We start from the raw sequence: 22038 nt of genomic DNA on the forward strand, positions 1-22038 counted from the left end.
TGAGGTAGTGCTAACATTCATTGTCAGTGCAATTGATGAGTTCGGAAATTTGGCACAGCTGCGTAACAGGTACATTTGGCACAGTACTAAAAACGTGGGTCTAATCAAAAGTGACTGTTTTTATTGCATCTGTGTGCCCTATACAGTCTACAGTACGTACAACATCTGTTTAAAGTGCTCTTTCCAGGCGCCATTGGGTTGGACTGGGTCCTCGCTATGGCGTTCTGCCACCGGGTATGGTCCATGGCCATCTCCTGGTCAATGCTGATCACTGTCCTGTCTGCCGACACAGTCATCTGCCAGGTCTATTTTGGCCGGCCAGTGGGTCTTGTCCCCTCTAAGCCCATCAACATGACTTCTTCACCCAGCCATTAGCTTCCTTCCGTACAACGGGTCTGTACCATCTCAGTCTGCCTCTCCTCACCACATCTGCTATCGCCTCCACTCCCATCCTCGGTCTCATTTCTGCACTCGTCTTTCTCTCCCTCAGTGACACGCCACACATCCATCAAATCATCCTTATCTCCGCTCTGTCCAGCTTCTCTTTTTGTGCACCCGCAGGGCCCATGTCTAACTTCCATACAATTACTGACACAGGTTGAATACACTTGCCTTTTTTTTGCACCTCCAATGGACCCATTCTTTTGTCACGTGGTTCTCCAAATAAAGGTAAAGAGGGATGTAATGTTTGTTTGCTGTTTAGATATGGCTATATGGCTGTTAAACACTGTCGACAGAAAATTGGAAAAACTCGGCCATGCTTATGTGATTTCTCTCAAACAAGTTGGATTATCCTGAATTTTAAACCTCACTAAACATTTACGTGGGCTGCACAATTTTGTAAAGTACAGACGTATGCATGCAATACAAATGACAAGGACTCAACTTTTCTTTTTTTCATCCCATCTTAGCCTTCTTCACTCCCATGTTAATTACGTTTATGAGGTTTTATTTGTAATTGTGCGTTGATCAGAGGGAACATTATTCCAGCAGCTTGATTGATGGCTGGACTCCAGAAACTAGCTAAGCTTTAACGTCACCAACAATACATATTCATGCTGTGTGCTGGCAACTGCAGGGCTTATAGTTTGCCAGTGCATTATTACCTACGGTGGCCCACTGCTGCCACTGTGCCCTTGAGTGTGTGGCAAATATTCAACCTCTTCCTGTTTCATGGGTGTTACACTTCGGCTGACCCTGCGATCCATCTGAATATGATTTTGGTGTAACCTGCCACTGATCGGCCAGCCAAGCTACCCAGTTGTGTGTGCTGGACTGCTCTGTTGTCCACTGAATGTCTATATCATGGAGCCACATTCCAATGCTTCTGATGTTTCTTTTCTTTTTTTTCCCTTAAAAAATACAAAATCAATCAGATTAAAAAACCTCAACCTGAAATGCTGTGTATTACAGTATGATTGGAAAACCAGTCAGATTGAGTTCTTTGAGTTCACCTCCCACGCTCCCCCGCCACCTCATGGAAAATCTTTTACATTCAGCTCACCATGACATTAAGGTACCGTATACGGTATCTGAAGGTTTCTATGGCAGATAGTAAAGTCTATTTTACACTTTGTCGCGTGACAGTATTGCATGCCAAAACATGACACGACGCATGGCATCTTTCGCTTAAACATCACTTATTGTTGGCGATCAATGTTGTAATGTAAATTAGGCTTCAGTCAGCCACCGCCAAGACTACTACACTATAGTAGAGGAGAGCATGCATCTACATCTATAGAGTTCAACAGTTCACTGAGCACTTGTCTTGTGCTCTCTCAGTGCTCATCTCATGAATCGATGGCAATCCAGACTGATATAAAACGTAGTGAGCATTTAAGCTGCATGGTGGTAATAACCCGGTTGTGTTTGGCGACAGTTATTGGGCTCCCACAGTCAGCCATTATGTTTTCCCTATTCCTCAGCATTTTCAGGCACCCTGGTAAGCGGGAATTAAACACTGTGAATTCTGTATTACTGAGCAGTCACATTCTATAACCTAACTAGCGTGTCTTTGAGTGGAAAGCATGAAGGCTAATTAGAATCATATTTTCAAGGAGCCTCAAGCCATAAAGTAATAACATAACTACGATAGCTATTAAAGTATATTTCAGCATGTGGTGCACCTTTAGGTTAGACTGAAAAGTGTATTTTCTTGTCGCACAGACAGTTTCATTGGACTCGTCTGAGAATTCCTGTCCTTCATTGGCTCTGCCCCCTCCCCTGATTGGTCTATATTCGATAGTTCCTATTTTTTTAACCACTTCTCGTACAGACTTGGGGATCACCTCATTGCACTCTGTTGTGAGTCCTTACCCTTCATTGGTGTGACTTGGCTCCTTCCCCTCTCTTTTTTCACATAACTTTTGAACCGCTTGTCATGCAGACTTATGGGTTAATAGCCTCATTAGATTAGGCTGAGTCCTTGTCCTTCATTGTGTAACTTAGCCCCACCCCTTTCCTGAATGATCGATATTTGATAGTTCCTAACTTTTTACGTAACTTTTGAACCTCTTGGAAAAGAACATCTGCTGAAAGTGTCTACCTGGAAGTAAAGGAAGTACAACGGTTGTCCAGACTACCAGAACTTCCTGTAGCCCAGTACTTCCTGTCCTACTAGTTAGACACTTTCAGCAGTAGTTCTTGTACGGCCTACTGTACAAGCTCATTCTTTTTGCATTGTCTTTGAATCTTTTATATACAGGACTACGACCACGTCACTGTGACTTAGACATAACCATAAACAAACCCGATACGACCATATATAGGCATGTCACTATGACTCAGACTTATATGAGTCATATAAGTGCAGGTAACCATATATGGTCATGTGGATATATTGGACCGACTGACTTCAAACTCGGCATACACACCGGCAAGGACTCATGGGAGTGAGGTGGATATGCGGTTGTCCAGAACTGCCGATCCGACCAATAAGTCCATATCATAGAGTTATAATATATCTAGAGGGCGGATTGCCCCGCCCCCAGCTATTCATTTCTATGAAAGTGCTCAGTGGTGTTTTGAAGCACCCGGAAGTCTGCCGGAAGTAGAGATATTGGTTCGATTAGAGCGGCCATAGAGTTATGAGCAGGTGCACAAACGGGAGATGCATGCGCAGTAGCATTTTAAATGCGGAAGTAGTGCATTCTCAGATTTGACCACCAGGCTTGGCCTCTTCACTGTTCTACCATGGTTCTGGGGGCTTGGTCCATATAGGCAGAGATATCCAGTTGTCCAGAACCGCCAATCCAACCGACATACCCATATATGGGCATGCCAATATATGGGCATATACTGATGACATCAGGGATCTCCATATATGGGCATAAAAGGGACAAGGACTGACAGATACAGCGATCTCCATATATATATATATAGATAGATGGATAGATGAATACCTTTATTGATCCTGGGGGAATTTCAGTCCCCCAGAGGCAGCACAGCAGTTAAGAGTTATACAGAGTTACGGTGTGTAGGTCAGAGTGTGTCTCAGTGTAACACAGTGTGTAGTTCAGAGTGTGTATCTCATCATGGCGGGCACGTGTGGTCAGGTTCTCCTGGGCTCCGGCCTCACCGTCCTCTCTCACCCAGTCATGTACATCCAGGTCCTGGTGCAGGTGGGTCATGAGCCTCTACCTCCCTCTCTGGGTAGGAACCTGTTTGGCAGACAGGTGTACCAGCTACCTGGACTGTTTGCCTACGCCAAACACATTGCCAAGGTGGACGGTAAAGCGGGCCTGTTCAATGGACTGGCTCCCAGACTGTGTGCTGGGGCCATCGGGACCATCGTCCGCAGCAGAGTTCTGCAGAAATGCCAAGATGGAGACATTAATGTAACAGGAGATCAGAAACCAGAGGATGGATCCCTGCTCCACGTGGTCAATGAGACAACCAAAGACATGATCGCTAGTTCCTGTGCCACCATCGTCTCGCACCCCTTCCATGTGATCACATTGAGGTGTATGGTCCAGTTTATAGGAAGAGAAACCAAATACAGTGGTGCGTTTGATTCCATCCTAACAGTCTACAGAGAAGAAGGAATCTTGGGATTCTTTGCCGGGTTGATTCCTCGTCTACTGGGTGACGTCTTGTCTCTGTGGATCTGCAACCTGCTGGTTCACCTCGTCAACACTTACGCCATCGATGACTCTATGAGTCACACAGGAGAGATCAAGAACCCCTGCCCGTTTATGACAGGATACCTTGCCAGCATCCTCAAAAAACCCTTCGTCTTGGTGTCAAATCTCATGGCTGTCAACAACTGCGGGCTGGCTGGAGGTCTTCCCCCCTACGTCTCTGTATATCCTACCTGGGTGGACTGCTGGAGACATGTATACACAGAGGGCAACATGAGCCGAGGCAACAGTTTATTCTTCCGGGAGCTTCCAGCAGGAAAGACCTACGCCATCGACCAGAAGAGGTAGCAGACGATAGATTTTTGGTGCGGTGTAACCGCCCCCTATAAGTGAGGTTTGGACACTGACCAATCCTGCACCGTGATTGGCCAATAGTCTACAATGCAGTCTACAACCCTAACCCTTCCACAGTCAATGCAAATCTATACTTTTGCAAAGTCAGCCAATCACATTACAGCTAGTGTCATCACCACTAGCTGTAATGTGATTGGCTGACTTTGCAAATTCAGGACTGTGATTGGCTAGCGAAACACATGACACATGTGCAGCCCTATGAATAGCAGTATGGACTTAAAAAAACACATTTAGATTTTTTTTTAAGTGAGTCATGTTGTGATGACCACACACCGCCCACTTCACACTGGGTGTGATTTTTTTAACTGTAATATAAAAGACCCGGGGGTCTGGAGCCTAACGGAGCCTAATACTTTGTATGCACTTGTTTATGTTGAGGTCTATGTTAGTCTTTCTTTTTTTAACACCCCCGTCTGACATTAAAACAACATTAATAAAACCGAGAAACTTAATTTTGACAGCAAGGTGCGCATCCTGTTGATTGGAAATGTCGTTGGAGAGCTTTATTTTGATAATAATGTTTATTCGTATATATATATATATATATATATATATATATATATATATATATATATATATATATATATATATATATATACGAATATATATATATTAAGGAAATCGTATTTCAAGTTTGTGTTCAATTGAAAGTCGGCAGGATGCTGAGGTTGTGAAATGCGTCGAAAAACACAACGTCACCTTTTGAAGTAAAAACAGAAAAAAAGGCAAGTCGTCAACCACTTTCAACTTGGCGTCCGTATCTTGGGCAATTGTTTTTCATAAATAGCCGATCTACAAGCCCGCTGTGGGCTTGTAGATCGGTCGCCTATTGTTCGCCACGAGAACCCATCGTACGGTGAAGTATAACATGTGACTTGAAGTGGTTAAAATTAACGATGTCCGCTGTGAAAACGTCTCCTCCCACAATAAAGCGACTCACCTGCCACCTCCGTAATCCACGATGATCGATCGCTCCCCTTGTCCGTAATGTTGGGATGTTTGCTGATGGAGTAATAATTATAAAACCTGCATGTTAGTCATGTTGTCTACTAATGATAATTCACAAAGTGAAAAAAAGGAAAGCGGGGGACCTCCTCTTACAGTATGTGACGTTTTGTCTTTGTTGTGTTTGTTAAATCATCTGATGGACGGGTCCAGACCAGGCTGTGTGATTCTCAAGGAAACTGTGTTCCAAGTCAGGGTTGTGATGTGTGGTTTGGGGGCATACTTTGTGGCTTTGGCCTGTGTTTACATAATAAAACAATATATACATCTTCCCCTCTATTGATACAGTATACCAGCAATCATCAACCACTACAGTAGTGTGGTGGTGTTTACCTGCAGAAATACATAGTCCTCTCACTATGTGTTGGTAGACGAGTTACAGAGTTACAGGTACAGAGAAGGAAAGTACTAGTAGTAGTCGTATACAGCAATACAAGGCAAGAAAAACGATAAGAAACACCTTCAGGGGGCTGCAATTTCAAACTGGCCCCTGTCAAAGTCTTAACCTCCCCCCCCTCCCTCCTCGAACTGTTTATTGTACATATTTCTTGTTTTTCATACCAGTAACCTGTAAGCTAGTAGTGTATATCTGTCTGTTTTCTTAAATGTCATCATGATTTGAGTGCGTGGGAATCTCATTTGAAATAAGCTGTTGTGCTTTTATGGGCGATCCAGTTTAGAGGACCTTGTATTGTTCACTGTACTTCCATGTACTTTTTCCATGTCTTTCTAAATAAAGTACTTCAATCAATCAAACCGTCAATACAGAACAACAGTACACAATAGTATATATATACAACTATCCTGCACTATGCAGAAAAACTACAAGAAGGATGCAGTGTCCTCAGAGTATCCCGCCCCAGAACAAATAAAGTGTCCATTACAATCAGTGCAATGTCAATCAAATAAAGTGTCCATTTCAATCAGTGCAATGCGAAAGAAAAGTGACAGTGTTCACAGTGCAATCAGTACAATAACCATACCCTGTGTGTCACTGTCATTAGAGGTCGTCAGAGTCCTTGATACATCTAATATTCCAAGTTATGATACGGTTGACCTGGCAGAGCGACCAATGTGTGTCTCGTTGTAATTCCTCAGAGCTACATGGCACAAAGGACCTGCCAAGTCTCATACAGTTCCACCCCGGGTAGGTGAATCTGTTGTTTCCTCTCTTGCTCAGATGCCCCACTATATCTAGGTGGAAGGGGTGGGAGGGGTTCTCCATGATGGCATCCAGCTTCCTCGCTGTATGCACCTTAGCCACCTCCTCCACCCCCTTCAGTGAGGTCCCCACGACGGAGCCCGCCTTCCTCACCAGCCTGTTTAGGTTGTTAGTAGCACGTCATTCCAAAGAAGTAGAACACTGGCATAGAAGGGACACAGGTAGACATACAGTACAGATACAGAGATCTCCATACAGTATATGGGCACAAAATGGACAGAGTTCTAACTTTTTTCCAAGTGAGATGATGGTGTTCCCATATGCCCAGACCTTTTTTGTCACTAGATGTCTGCTGATGTCCTTGCACATCAAACTCCAATCACTCCCCATCCTCTCGCTCTTGTCTCTCACACGTACACTCTGCTCCCCTCTATCCGTCCGTGCGTCCGTCTCTCTCTCTCTGTCTCTCTTTCTACTCTCTCTCTGTCTCTCTTTCTACTCTCTCTCTGTCTCTCTCTCTACTCTCTACTCTGTCTCTCTCTCTACTCTCTGTCTCTCTCTCTCTACTCTCTCTGTCTCTGCTAAAGGCGAAGTAGAAAACTACCCCGAGATCTAATGATGCCTTATTGAATAGAAGAGCATGCAACAGCCAGAAAACTTTGTTATCTTGCTGTGCCAACGAAAGAGAGCTCAGAGCTGCCATGCAATGATCCAGAACAGGATGAATATAGCCTAATTTCTCTGGCATTGTGCCATGTGCATCTACCCCGAGCTGATGATGATTCCGCTGCTGCTAATATGAACTAGACATAATTGCTTCATAAAAGACAGAAACCACGCATTAATTTCCAGCAGGCAATTTCCATTAAATATCTGCCGGGGCTTACTCTGATGAAATTTCAGCAGTGTTTTTCGATTATGGGACCAGCTAGAGCACGGTGAGCACCCCCACCTCCATCCCCCTCCTTCCCTTCCCTGTCTTTGTTACACAGATACTTTTTTAACCTTTTCAGTTTGCTTGTTTTCTCTGTTGATTTCCATAGGGTAGTGCTTGTGGAGAACATTCCGAAGGACGTTTTTTTTTTAGACAATGAAACATCCTATCTCCCCCTCGTTGATGGCCTCCATGACCTGTTGGACCAAGCAGTGCGGTCCGTGGAGATCGTGTCCCCTCTGTGGCTCCTCAACTCCTCTGACTATGAGGCCAGCTTCCAGCCTGCTGCCAGGCAGGTAAGACCAAGAGACCAGACTCGGTTTGCACTAACAAGGATTAGTCAAGGATTTATTGATTTAGGTTTTATTTGAATTGTTGTGTTGCTGTGTTGCACCACTTCATTTTATGCACTGCTTAACAATTCAGTGATTAAACCAGTGATTAAAACCTCGACCTCTGATTAATTTTGATTGTACGCTTGATTGATGGCTTGGTCAGGGTAAATAAACAGCAACAGTATTACCCTCTCGTGCCTAAGTCAAACTAATTAGACTCTGATTTAATGCACTCACAACGTGTGTTGTTCATTTCACTTATGTTGGAGTGGTTGGCTCACTGAAAGAAAACTAGAAGTGAAAAGTCAACTACGTGCTTCTTTTCTATATTGGTTCTATGTACTGTATGTGTGACCATGCCCTGAATTAGCCATCCACACAAACACTCTGTCATGACACACTTTTTTTATTTAGCTTTTTACCTCCTTTTTCTCCCCAATTTAGTCCTTATGCAAATTGATTCCTCCCCACACACATTTCTGTGTCGTCACTGCTGTATCCTATTGACTCATCTGTGAGGAGCCCCCAAAGGGAGATCTGGGAGGACGTAGAGCCTTCGTCCTACTCCTCCCGCCCAACACTCCCTGCGGACAGGTGTCGCCCCAGCCGGTAGGATTACGTGCAGTGACAATTATCACCCTCCCCGCCCGGCTTCCCACCCCCGAACACGGGCAAGTGTTCATGTAGAGTAGACGCTCGACAACGCCGGATGCACCACAGTAGATTCGACCCAGCCCACAACCTCCGCGTTGGTGGGCAGGCACTTTTACCACTGCGCTACCACACAGTCACACAATGTTGAATGCCACGATAGATTGGAATAGAGCCCAAGCATCATCCCTACAGTAAGTGATCAATAACTCCTCCTGTGCTCCTTTACCAGCTGCCAAAATACCTGTTTAGATTTAATTTGAGGTCAATGGAACCGAGTTATATTTGGAATTGTATTTGGCTGAGGTACGTCCAGCACCACAGTAAAACAAGTATTCTCGACTCAGGGAGTCTATTTTATTTACTACTTTTACTACTATTTACAACTTAATCAAATTGATCACTCTCTTCTCTCTTCATGAAAACACAGCACACAAATGTGGAGCCATTCACAGCAGCCTTGAATGCACACACACACACACACACACACACACACACACACACACACACACACACACACACACACACACACACACACACACACACACACACACACACACACACACACACACACACACACACACACACATTTCATTGTATAGAATAAGCTGCTAGACAGTAATGCCTGCATGGGGCCACAAGAGAGATCGCATCTAATGGCCTCAGCCTGCAGCAACCTCTTCCCAAACAGATGGCTCCAAATAAGGCCCCACTGAGATGGGAACTGCACCAGAATATAGCATCTGTGTGTGGGTGCTCTATACACAGGACGTGTTCTGTGGAGTGTTCTTGATAGGTACAAAAGTATAAATTAACCTTTTACTGTGTAACTTTGGCAGTGTTAGCACCATGCTCTACACAGGTACCTCAGACATATTCCAAGGAGCTATAAGCTACACCATTCAGACGGTGGCCATTTTGTTCTTACATATTACGTATGATGTAAGAGCAAAATGGCCGCCATGCAAAGATAATTAATGCAGAGACAGATGAATAGACTAGGCAGCAGATTCACAATGTATCGTATTGCAAATGTACAGTATATGTGAGGACCTTCTCCTCCTGTGTTCCCACAGGGCAGAGCTCTGCTGGAAGAGCTCCAGGGACTGAAAGCGAGGGGAATCAACCTCAAGATCTCCAGTGGCATGACCGACTCAACCGAACTCCGAACCCTCGACAGACACAGTCAGCTCTCACTCATACATACATCCAACATACCCTGTGTGTGCGTTAGGGGTGGGATGATATATCGATATATCGATATATCGCGATACTTTATCCCGCGATAAATAATCGATATTATTTTTTTTTAGATCGATATTTAAAATATAAAATATTTTTTTTCCAACTCTGTATTTGTGTAATGAATACAAGGACTATCGTGATATATCGTTGGTGAAATTTCTTGCAATATATAACGAATATCGTGATATCGCAATATATCGAATCTTGTCGAATATCGTGATATATATTGTTATCGTGGGCCTAATATCGTGATATATATCGTATCGTGAGGTACCCATATCGTCCCACCCCTAGTGTGCGTACCCGTGCTTTTAGCTCTCTGCAGCATAGCTCTAACTTTCTTTATTTTTTGTAATCCCCCCAAAATAATGTTACTTTCCCTCTCTTTCACTGTCACAAGGCTGTACTCAATTTAGTTCATCTAAATGGATGTATAATTTTTGTGGTGCAAAAGCGCTGTGCGACAGCATCCTTTTCAGTTTCTTTCTCTTTCTCTCTGTCTTTGCTGATTGGGTTGTGTCCAGGCGCTGATGTACACTATGTGAACATGACGGCGCTGACCAACGGACATCTCCACTCCTCTTTCTGGGTGGTGGACAGGAAACACCTGTACTTCGGCAGTGCTAGCATGGATTGGAGGTCCCTGGCCATGGTAGCTGATGTGTACAACGCACGCACGCACGCACGCACGCACGCACGCACAGAAAGGCACAGCCACACATACGGACACATTACACAGCTAACATGACATTGATTCTAGACAAAGGTTTGTAGCAATAGTTAGCAGAAGGCTGTTTTCAGTTTAAGAATGACAATCCCCCGTGCACCCCCCCCCCCCCCCCCCCCCCCACGGAAATGGTTTGTTGAGATGACTGACGACGAACTTGTCTGGCCTGCACAGAGCCCTGACCAGCTTGACAGACGGATCTAGACACCATATTGATACTTTTGAAATTGAAATAGAGATTCAAATAGAGCCCATCAACCATACAGTGTATGGTTGATGGTCTCTATTTCAATCTCTATTTCAATTTCAAATACAGTAAGCAATCAATAACTCATCCTGTGCTCCATATAGCTTCCAAAATACAAATACAGTACAAACACCTTTGGAATGAATTGGAATGCTACATGTGAGCCAGGCCTAATCGCTCAACATCAGTTTCTGACCTCATTAATGGTCTTGTTCACAGGCGTTCACAGGCATTGATATGGAGTTGGTCCTAACCCTTTGCTACTGTAACATTCTGCAATATTCTGGGATGGCTTTTCACTAGTTGGAACATTGCTGCTGCAATTTGCTTTCATTCAGCCACAAGAGGTTACCGTGACCAAGGGAGGCCTGTAATTGGGTGACAGTCGGATATGGCAAGGAACTGTGTGTGTGTGTGTGTGTGTGTGTGTGTGTGTGTGTGTGTGTGTGTGTGTGTGTGTGTGTGTGTGTGTGTGTGTGTGTGTGTGTGTGTGTGTGTGTGTGTGTGTGTGTGTGTGTGTGTGTGTGTGAGAGACAGAGAGAGGGGGGGGTTGAGGGAGCAAATATTCAGGGCGAATGCAGAGACTAATCAATAACATCTTAAAATGTATTCTAAAATGAACAGGCCGCCAATGTAGAGATGCTAAAACAGGGGAGATATGGTCCCTGTTTGTTCTAGTTAAAAGCCTTGCTGCAACATTGGAATCGATCCAGCTCTTTTTGATTAATACACATAAACAGAGCATTACAGTAGTCAAGACGGCTAGACATAAAAGCATTTTTAAGACTGTTACTGATATTACTGAGATGGATGTAATGGCGGTGATAGTGATGATGATTATGATTATATGATAATGATGTGGATACTGACGGAAAAAACACGACTGAACAGATTTTAATGTAATGTTGCTGTGATAATTATGATGATGATGATGATGTTGAGGTGGACACTGACGGTACTGTATGTGTCTTTGCACAGAGGAAGGAACTGGGGGTGCTGGTGTATGACTGCAGCTGTCTGGCCCTTGACCTCCACAGAGTGTTCAGCCTCTACTGGGGCCTCCAATACAGAGACTTCATCCCCTCCTTCTGGTCCAAGCGGGTCTTTGGCCTCTTCAACAGGGACTCACCACTGGAGCTCACTCTCAACAGCACCAAGGCAGAGGCCTATGTCTCTGTGAGTGACTACAGCTGTGTGCCCAATGTAACGCAGAGGGCCCTCGTTAGAAAAAAAAAAAAAGTAAAACATTTCTATTTTGGGAGTGTCCTTAAAAAGTGACATCATAAATTACCAAACGATTTTCTAAATGTTCCAAAATAGTGAAAATAGCAGATCTACAAGCTCACACAACACATGTCTCATTGCGACACGTTGGGAGGTTAACTGCTTTTGCTGTTCGTTGTACGAAAAAGTGGGATTTAAGTGGTTAAGTAGACACTAGATTCTATGTGGTTGTCATTTTACTGTATGTGCACACAGAGTAATCCGATCTGATCTTTTACAAATCACAACTGCCTAGATTGGGTTAAATGCTGTAGTGCTTTTGTTCTTGTTATTTGAACCCCCACTTGGTATAGAATGACAAAATGGAGTGCTTAAACTGTGAAGTGTTACTTTAACACTGAGCTTGTACAAATGTAACCAAATGCACCCTGGTTACATTTGTATTATCTCAGAGTTAAATAAACACTCAGGATTGTACTGTGTAATATTGGACCTCTGACTCCAGGTCCATAATTGCTCATAGATGGCCTTAATTGGCTCAGTGCCAGCACATTCCTCCTTCTTCTTCTTCTTTTTCTCTGCCTCCTACTTAAAGGGGCCACACCATGAATTTCTTTTCTTTTTTTTTTGGGGGGGGGGGGGGGGGGGGGTATTTTTTGGGCTCCCCAGTGTCTCTTGTACCCCAAAACATTTTTTTTTTAACATTTAGTCATTCATTCTCATTTCAGAGATTTTCAGAATGGGCGTGTCTGAACAGGCCATTTCAGAATGGCAATGCAAGTGACATCACTTGCATTGCCATTGCATTGATGATGGCCAGACAGAATTGCTCAGTAGCACCGCTCTGCCCAAAAGGACGTTTTGGTATTGCAGCTGAAAAAGCTTGGAATGACAGACAGTCAGATTGTGAGAAAAAATATCTGGATGTTTTTTAGGCTTACAACCTGTTTAAAACGTATTAGGGGCAATATTTATATATAATATATATTTGTTTAATTCATGGTGTGGCCCCTTTAAGTACAGTACTTGAGTAAATATACGCTCTGCACTGCTGAAGGGGGTCATGGTAGTCACCCAGCTGCTGGGTCTGCCGTCGTCCAACTCGGCTGCTGTGGGGACACTGCTGGTCCCGCTGGCATTTGACATGTGGCCGCAGCAGATTGGGTGCCGACTGGACCCCACCCTTGTCAAACCGGTTGAAGAGCAGGTTCATGTCATTGGCCTCCCCTCTCCCTGGTCCCTGTCACTGCAGTGCTCGCTGAACTATACCCAATCGCCCTGAATCCCCCTCACACCTCCCTGGTGTTATTCTGCTGTAGGCAATTTAGGCATTTAGCAGACACTCTTATCCAGCACGACTAAGTGAGAAATCTAATTAAATGGCATGAACTCTAAAGAATAAACCACAGTGTAAATGGTCAAATAAGTAGAGTGCCAAAATGACATATTTTGTGCTTCAAAGTAACCATGATACCAGGTAAACATCAAACATAGCAACTGTCAAAACACCAATCTCATTTAAGTAACATTTTAACATGCGTGGCCATGCAAAACACATATAAACTAGAAACATTCGCTCCTCGGAGCACAGGTCTCCGCCAGGGCAGGTAGCTTATTGTGGGCCAGCTTCATGTTTCACAGCAATCGGACGCTGCGTTAATGCTTTTTTTTCAAACGGCACACTCCAGGGAGTGATAAGTTTCATGTTGTTTCCGTTGACGACATCCCTATCATTGATTGTTATGTCTTCACACAGAGCAGGATAGTCAAACACTGACAAGTGAAATCCATCAAACAGTAACAGTAAACAGTGACATTTCATGTTATGACAATAGTCCTATAGTAATAGTTCAAAGTCCTAACAAAACAATTTGCATATCCACCGTGGCAGACACATTCATTGTGTCTGGGATATGCAGTACTTAATATCCACACACTAGAGTTTATATTGTTTTTAATACAGTTTTTTTGTGCTGCCATCATCTGGGTGTCTGGTTTTTCATTAGGTGTATGAGGGGGATGTAAATCTGCGTAACACCCTCCCAAGTATAGCAATCACTTCCAGTGGAGATGACAGCTAGGTGAGAGAGACTATTTCTCATAAAGAGCATAAGGCTTCTGCAAAACACTGTTTCTCACAGTCTCTGGTGCCTGGATATGAGATGAGACATCATTCTGCCTTCCAAGCAGGGAACCGATGTCCTTAGTTGGGTTTGATGAGTGTAGTAGACAATGTGTATGTACTGTACACAAATGTACACACGTATGACACACACACACTCGCACGCGCGCACGCACACACACACACACACACACACACACACACACACACACACACACACACACACACACACACACACACACACACACACACACACACACACACACACACACACACACATACACACACTAAAAAGACTAAAACTAAAATGGGGAGTTTAGATTGTCAATGTATATAAAACAGTCTCCACAAAATGAAATAAAGAAGCCATGCACACCAGGCTTGGGAACAGCACGCATTTTAATAACCTTGCATGTATCTAGAGGAGTTAAGAGATCATAAATAAGCCGAGTATCAGACAACACCAGGTTCAGAATACTAATAGATTGCTTTTGTTTTTCAGCCATGTATTATGCTGTGAAACCATTTTCACAACCCTGTTGACGTGTAGGTGATAATGGTAGCACAGGGGGGACCTGGTAGAAGTTGACATGGATTTTGGATTGTGTCATTCCTCGAGAGCTAATAGTTAATAGAAGTGGTCACAGTAACGTATTGGAGGAGACACATGGCCATCTGTACTCTCAGTCCCTAGAACCAGCTGTAGGAGTTAGCAGTGACAAGTGACTAGAAGAATATGCAGGGAATCTGGAATTGACATAATGACTAAAATGGGGATAAAATGGGGAAAAAATATGTTTAAAAAAACTACGACAACAAACCTTTCCTCGTAGAATCCAATCCAATCCTTTATTTATAGAGCATAATTTAAAACAACAGTGTTGAACCAAAGTGCTGAGAGCAAAAACTATACACAATAAACAGGACAACATACAGACACATTGCCTAGTGGAAAACAGCAACTCAATTTTCGAACGCCAAGGAGTACAAGTGAGTTTTTAACACAGTTTGGGCGCTACGGCGGAAAGATCTATCCTCATCATTTTTACCCTTTTTTCCATTTCACGTCAACAGAGCTCCCCAAGCGTTCTCATACCCAAAGACCGAAGCAGTGACCTGGAGGCCATTTCCAGGGTCATTCAGGAGGCCCGCCATTTCATCTACATCTCTATCACCGACTACCTGCCACTCCTCAGCAACAACCCTCACAGGTCAGAAACCATTTTCTATTGTTCTGTGAATTAAAAATGCAAACCGTAACCGCATTCCTATTCTGAGGGGAACATTCACAGAAAATTGCAGATTTACAAGCTCACAACACCTCGTGTTGCAATGCGTTGTGAGCTTGTAGATCGGCTATTTTTGGCAAAGATTTGGTGTAGATGGAAAAAACGGTGTACAGTACCAACTCATGTTTTTTTACTAAGTATAGAGGGTTTAAGTGGTTAACATGCATTGATTAGCTGTGTGCATCTATGCCTGCGTTGATGTCTTACTTTGAATCCGTTGGCTTAACTCTGCGTATATGTGCGTGTGACCGTTGGAATGTGAAGTAAAGAACAGTGAATCGGTCACAGCCTTCGGGCAGACAGTGCTATTGCTATCAGTGTTTGAATTTGTATCTGTCTGCCTGCCAAGGTACTGGTCTCGTATCGACGGTCTGCTGCGCGAGGCTCTGATCCTGAGGAAGGTGCGTGTCCGCCTCCTGGTCAGCTGCTGGGAACAGACTCACCCTCTTACCTTCAACTTTGTGTGGTCACTGCGCAATCTGTGTATGGAGCAGAGCAACTGCTCACTGGAAGCTGTGAGTGCCCGCCTGCTAGATACATTGCACACACCATACAAATCTAGCTTTTTCAATGCTCACTGCCTTTATCTATCTATCTATCTATCTATCTATCTATCTATCTATCTATCTATCTATCTATCTATCTATCTATCTATCTATCTATCTATCTATCTATCGATCGATCTATCTACCTAAATGTATGTACCTGTTTGTTTGTTTGTTTGTATGCATCTATCTGTCTGAATGTATATCTGTGTGTGCGTGTGTGCGTGTGTGCGTGCGTGTGTGTGTGTGTGTGTGTGTGTGTGTGTGTGTGTGTGTGTGTGTGTGTGTGTGTGTGTAGAAGTTCTTCAGTCCCAGAAAGCAGGGGAATGGCAGCTTCCAGCGAATCAACCATAACAGGTTCATGGTGACAGACAGAGCTCTTTACCTAGGTGAGCTCATCCACTGGATTGTTTACTGTCTCTTTCCTCGCCCATTTCCTGCAGATCACATTTTAACTGGGGCATAAATAACAACCTGAGCGCATCACCTGTGGGATAAATATATTCATCATTGCCCGATTGTATCCAACTGAGACTAACGACAGAATATCTAAGTGATCATTTCTTTATAATATACCCATAGCCTTATTTATTATTACTTATGTACTATACAACGGTCACAATTTGGGATGAAAATGTAATTACAGTATGTATTTATTGCATCCCTAAACTACACAAAGCAATATGCAAATGTTTATCACATTTTGTGTCATATTCTAAGGTAAATAATTGTTATTGTTGTTACTTATTTTATTATCAGTAAAAATAAATACAAATTTGCACTTATTCATATTAATTCTTACTTAAACAAATTAAAAGATGTCCATCTAGATATTTCAACCGTTACTGGACCAGATTGGACCAAACTGACCAGACTATGGTGGAGCCAATGGCCCTTAACAGAATGGAGCAACCCGATCGCCAGAGGAAACGTTCTCATTGAACGTTTTTCAAATTCCGTGCATAGACAACTGGAAAACCCGAAAATCTGTGCATAGCCGCCTCGCATCTCCCCCATTGTGACTAAACCATTTCGGAGGCGCACAGTCTCCGAAATGGTTCGGTGGTCCCCAGCCACGTAAGGGACCACCGAGCGAGCTAAAGCGAGCGAGTTGCCGTCCCGGTTGCGACTGGTTACGCCCACCGTGGGACTCGCCGTACATATGCATGGATTTTCTGGGTTTCTAGGCGACTATGCACGGAATGACATGCACTGGATCCGTGCAATGTATACTAAATTCTCTGGCCATCAGGCTGGTTGGGGATAAACTGGCCCAAAACTCCTGTAGTGTGAGCCTGGCTTAAGTTGGTCACAGTTGTTAGCCAGTGAGCCTAGTCCTGGATTGCACATGTAGCACTCTCTCATGTCCACCCCGACAGACACACAAAGAGGGCTTAAAGAGACCATCAGGTAAAAACAGGTTAAAACATTCAGGTAAAAATATTTTTGACGGCCCACAGGCCACTGATGTGGCAGCCCACCAGGATTCACTGTCCTCGTCAGTAGAATCAAATACTGTCACACACCTGTACTTCTTTGGCTTCTCGTTGCTTGACCCCAGTTCTGCAAACAGAAAATACAGCATGTGTTGCCGGTTGCCAATGGTAGCGGTTTTCCACCCTGTGCTTTGGTTCCTTTGCGCCCGAATGCACTCCTGTGTCTCCTCAGCTTAGAATCATACAAGGAAGTATTATCTGGTAAAATGTTGTCCATGTTTGACATAATGAGTTCCATAACCCATTTAGATCTGAGGTGAATTCTAAAACACCTTCTAAATCCTAACCTAGGTTTTCTGAAAAACAAATTGTAAAAAAGAAAGGTATAAAGACGTATAGGTTACAACAGGTCTACATTTAATCTAATCTTGCTGACCTCTTTGGCCAAAGCTCTAGACCTCAGAGGGTCAAGCAGAAAGGTCGATCGCAGTACGAGTTCAATGTTTCCATTTTATCTGAGGGATTTGTCAGCTGCCGTATAACCCCTAGGGACGAAACAGCTGATCTACTGTATCTGCTATATCAGAGCAGAGCTATACAGCAGATGATCAATAAGTACAAGCTTATCACCCTCGCAGTCATTTTACCAATCCTCTTACCCAGGTTGGGTATGTGATCATTTACATTATTAAGGTATACAAATTATGTGAAAATGGACATTTTAGAAATTAGAACGCTATTTATCTTCACCAGATTCTGGAAAGAGGTTTTTTAATTTGTCTGTAAACTAGGCAGGCACAGCGCCACATCCCCTTAGGGGAATTTCTATTTTTCTTCTTAGTAGTAATAATTGTTTTGGTCTTTAGCCATGTACAGAATAAGACACTACATAAAAAAAACGAAACAAACAGAACAAAACAACAGCAAGAGAACGTGTAGGCTGAAGCCATAGCTTATAATGCCTGCCCTTTTTATTGTACTAGGCAAAAACATAGATAGAAAGACAAAAGTTCTGGAAGTTTCATACATAATATTGCAGTATAGATTATAATAAAGTTTTATATTCCCTGTATTGTTTATGTACTTTATGTACAAAGCAAAAACAACTCAAGTGGCACTGGCAAGTCAGAGGCTTTGAGCCATGATGTCCCCCCACAAGTCTTCCTTTGGTACCTCCAAAATATAAAAAAAACTGATGGACAAAATTGAAAACCTCAGCCTCAGAGTAAAACCAGAAGAGGGAAACAGTTGGCGATAAGATATATATAATTACTGTTTAAAGTTGGTTTTCACTTTAGACCACATGTCACCTGTTTATACAATTCTTCCTTGTCATCAGTTCTATCTTGTCAGTTTCAGCTTTGAGGCATCATGTTTTTGGCTTGTTTTATTGTTGTTTCCTAAAAGCAACTAAAACATAAACTTCTGAAAAGAAAGCTGTGTCTTAGACTCTGGTAACAGCTGACTTCATAATTGTCTTACCTGTTTTTTTCTTTTTATCCTTACAGGCAACCTTGACTGGGTAGGGAATGAATTCACCTTCAACGGAGGAGCTGGTCTTGTGATCAGCCAGCCAGAGGGCATAGAGGAGAAGAACGCCACAATAGTGGAGCAGATAAAGGCTGCGTTTGAGAGGGACTGGTTTTCATGTTACACCCGCACCCTGCAGTCCAACAAGGTCTGTAATAAGGTGCCGGTCTGCAGAAAACGCCACATCAACGGTCTGCTGCCAATCAAAACGAGTCAACACGGCAACGGACCTGCTCCAATAAAAAACACATCGCGGGACAATGCAGAGCTCCATGGCAACGGACAGGAGTCAAGCAATATTAGTCACTTGGATAGAGGTAGTGGACCAGTGCCAATAGGCAGCTACCAAGATAAAGACCCCAGTCACCTAGACGACAGACAGGTGCAAATCAAAATTAATGACCACAACGACAAAATGTCAGGACTGCTACCCAGCCAGTCTATTGAAAGCAGCGGCAGCAGAGAGCTGTCGAATGTGTCCCCGTGAGGCCTTGTGGGCTTTGCTTTATCTTAATGTTTGGACTTGGAGAATGACATTCTTCTGATGATGACAATGGACTTCCATTGGGTCTTTGTAGCATTTTATTAATCTCATTTTATATATTAAGAAAAAAATGCAGAGAAAACATAATGTCTGATTCAGACCATCTCCAGCAGAGAGACAAAGATGGACTCCTAGGGAGCCAAATACTCCTCTGCAATTCTTGCACTTTTGGATTAAAAAAAGAATGAAGCCAAACCTTTTTATTTTTTGATTGTTTAAACTGAAAGGTAGTGCAAAATTGAGTTAGATCTTAAATTAATGGCAATGTTTTGAGGAACTTCTTATGATGTTCAAGGCTGCTGATTATTCAGTCTTCTCTCAGTCAATATCTGTTTTGAAGACATGGAACAGATGAAGTTTATTGATTCCATAAACATCAACAGATCTGTGGCAGTCATGATTTATTACCCTTTACAGACTGATCGACTCCTGCCTCTCTACAGTATGTGAGGAAAGGGAGTTGATAAATGTCTTATGCCAAGCTATGCCCTAAAGTAGCATAATATAATACAAGATGTACATGCATGTCCTGGTTTTCAAAATGCCTCTTTACTGAAACCCTTTTGTGTAAAGTTGGCCATAAGGTACACAGTTAAAAGAGACTTTTATCACTGCAATTAGTGATGACAGTGTTCATCACTACTAACAATTTCCAGCAGTCTTGCAAGCTGATTAATGTCATCCTGGAGCAAACACCCAACTGTCTGTAGTGCAGCTACCTAAAGCAAAATAAAGCTTAAGAAAGACTTGTGGCTTTGTTTTGTTTTAAAATCTGACCCGTCACTTCTTCCAGTGACAGACTTCTTGCCGTTTGGAGGACCCAATGGGAAGTCAGACCTTAACCTGTAGGTCCTGCCCTGACCCATAGTTTAAAACAATACTTCTCAAATGTTAATGAACTGCCCATGAGCAGTATATTCTACACTACTGTCATTCAGTAACCCTGCATGCTCTCAGCAAACATTCTATACTGTCATTGGTGACATAATCTACTATGGGACTAGATGTACTCGTGAGGTAGGGTGCTGTACATAAAACATTTACTTCATGGCCATCATGCCTTCAGCATATCACACTTCCTTGTCTGACTCTGAAAACATTCAGAAAGCCTATTTAGACTTTGCTGTTTGCACTTGTTTTGTGTGTTAACCCTCATGTTGTGTACTTGTGTTTAAGCTTACAGTACACTAATGAGATGGCATGACATCGCAGAATGGCCCAGGTGTGGCGGCCACTCATCACCGTGTAAGACAGACAGACAGATGCAATCTTACTTTTCCCTAATCGAATATGGGCAATTGATCTGAAAGGATCCTTATTGAAAATATGTTTTTGTTCCAATGTCCACCGTCAAATTAGAGGAAAAAAGACCACTTGATTAACGTCATAACTACGGCATTCGTCTGAATGCAGTGTTGTGACTTATTGAACAAACATTCGAATGAACAGTTAGAGGGAGGGGCCAGATGGTCTGCTGCTGGACAAATCAATATACTGAATTTTTTAACAGCGCATCTACCATTCACCTCAAGGACATGGGGGCTTGCAATACCAATTATACCATGATAGGGTTTTATAAGACTCGCACAATGTTGAAAATGCGCTTATAAATACAGCCAGAGGCATGAACAAAATTATTTAAAGGTTATTAGAAACCATGATGCTTTTGTGTTATAACAGTCATTATTGTATTTTTCTGAGGCATGAGAAAAATACGGTAATGGCAAATATTATTTGATGTGCATTTCGACAGTGTATGGGTCTTCTGTACAGTACCTTACATGATACTCTTGGTACACACAGCAAAATCCAGAGTGTCAACTTAACTCTGAGAGTTAGTTTTAGTCTTTTTAGTGTGTGTGTGTGTGTGTGTGTGTGTGTGTGTGTGTGTGTGTGTGTGTGTGTGTGTGTGTGTGTGTGTGTGTGTGTGTGTGTGTGTGTGTGTGTGTGTGTGTGTGTGTGTGTACTACCTATGCACCTGTGAATAACATTTTGTCATGCTTGACAAACAAACTCGTTTTGGCAAGGCCTGCAGCCTGCAATACCAGGTTACATACCACCAATGTAGCCTGTATCTGTATGTGCTACTGTACTAGCATGTGGACAAGGTAGAGATAGGCTACTGTATAGGGTATTTATATTTGTTCATGGGTGAAGAGTGGTTGCTCTGAACTGAACTGTTTTCTCTGTCATGTCAAGGCAGGATCTTGACTTCTGTTTAGCAGCCCTCAGATTTCTCCAGGCATGTTCTCTGCAATGCTTGTGCTCTGTATGTCGAAGACATTTATTGTAAAAGCAAGACTCTTCATCCCTATGGTACTGCATGGTTATTTGTTGTTAAGAAATTAACAACGTTTTCACGGTTTTATCTTAATCATCATATTAATCAGCATACATCATTTAAAGAGTAATTGTTCTGGTAAACTTTAGCTGCTTCAGACTCAGTAAGCAGTTACTTAAAGTGTGAGACAATGGGTAACCCACAGCAATGTATTCAGGGCATTATTGTGATACTGGTCTCCCCCCGACTATGTATCTGTGTTACAAAT

The 22038-nt window shown here is 43.0% G+C and overlaps 3 protein-coding genes across 3 annotated transcripts in view; 2 read left to right on the forward strand and 1 right to left on the reverse strand.

Annotated features, from left to right (window-relative positions):
* Positions 1 to 19432, forward strand: part of LOC311058622 (inactive phospholipase D5-like) — a gene marked incomplete at both ends in the record, with an annotated part of 94704 nt that extends 75272 nt beyond the window's left edge. Inside the window, 8 exons of the mRNA XM_084076083.1 lie at positions 7704 to 7890; positions 9657 to 9765; positions 10350 to 10477; positions 11778 to 11975; positions 15220 to 15356; positions 15784 to 15949; positions 16278 to 16368; positions 18924 to 19432. Coding sequence (XP_083932209.1) covers positions 7704 to 7890; positions 9657 to 9765; positions 10350 to 10477; positions 11778 to 11975; positions 15220 to 15356; positions 15784 to 15949; positions 16278 to 16368; positions 18924 to 19432 — 1525 coding nt within the window. The remainder of the gene's footprint in view (positions 1 to 7703; positions 7891 to 9656; positions 9766 to 10349; positions 10478 to 11777; positions 11976 to 15219; positions 15357 to 15783; positions 15950 to 16277; positions 16369 to 18923) is intronic.
* Positions 1 to 22038, reverse strand: part of rgs17 (regulator of G protein signaling 17) — a 385251-nt gene that overhangs the window by 104835 nt on the left and 258378 nt on the right. The window lies entirely within an intron of this gene.
* LOC311058738 (mitochondrial carrier homolog 2-like) lies at positions 3512 to 4427 on the forward strand (the record flags this gene model as incomplete). Its single annotated transcript, XM_084076206.1, has 1 exon — positions 3512 to 4427. The coding sequence occupies exon 1, from the start codon at positions 3534 to 3536 to the stop codon at positions 4425 to 4427; it is 894 nt and encodes a 297-aa protein (XP_083932332.1). The 5' UTR covers positions 3512 to 3533.

The sequence above is a fragment of the Gymnoscopelus microlampas genome, assembly GCF_963454915.1.
Source record: "Gymnoscopelus microlampas genome assembly, chromosome: 13".
NCBI classification, from domain to species: Eukaryota; Metazoa; Chordata; class Actinopteri; order Myctophiformes; family Myctophidae; genus Gymnoscopelus; species Gymnoscopelus microlampas.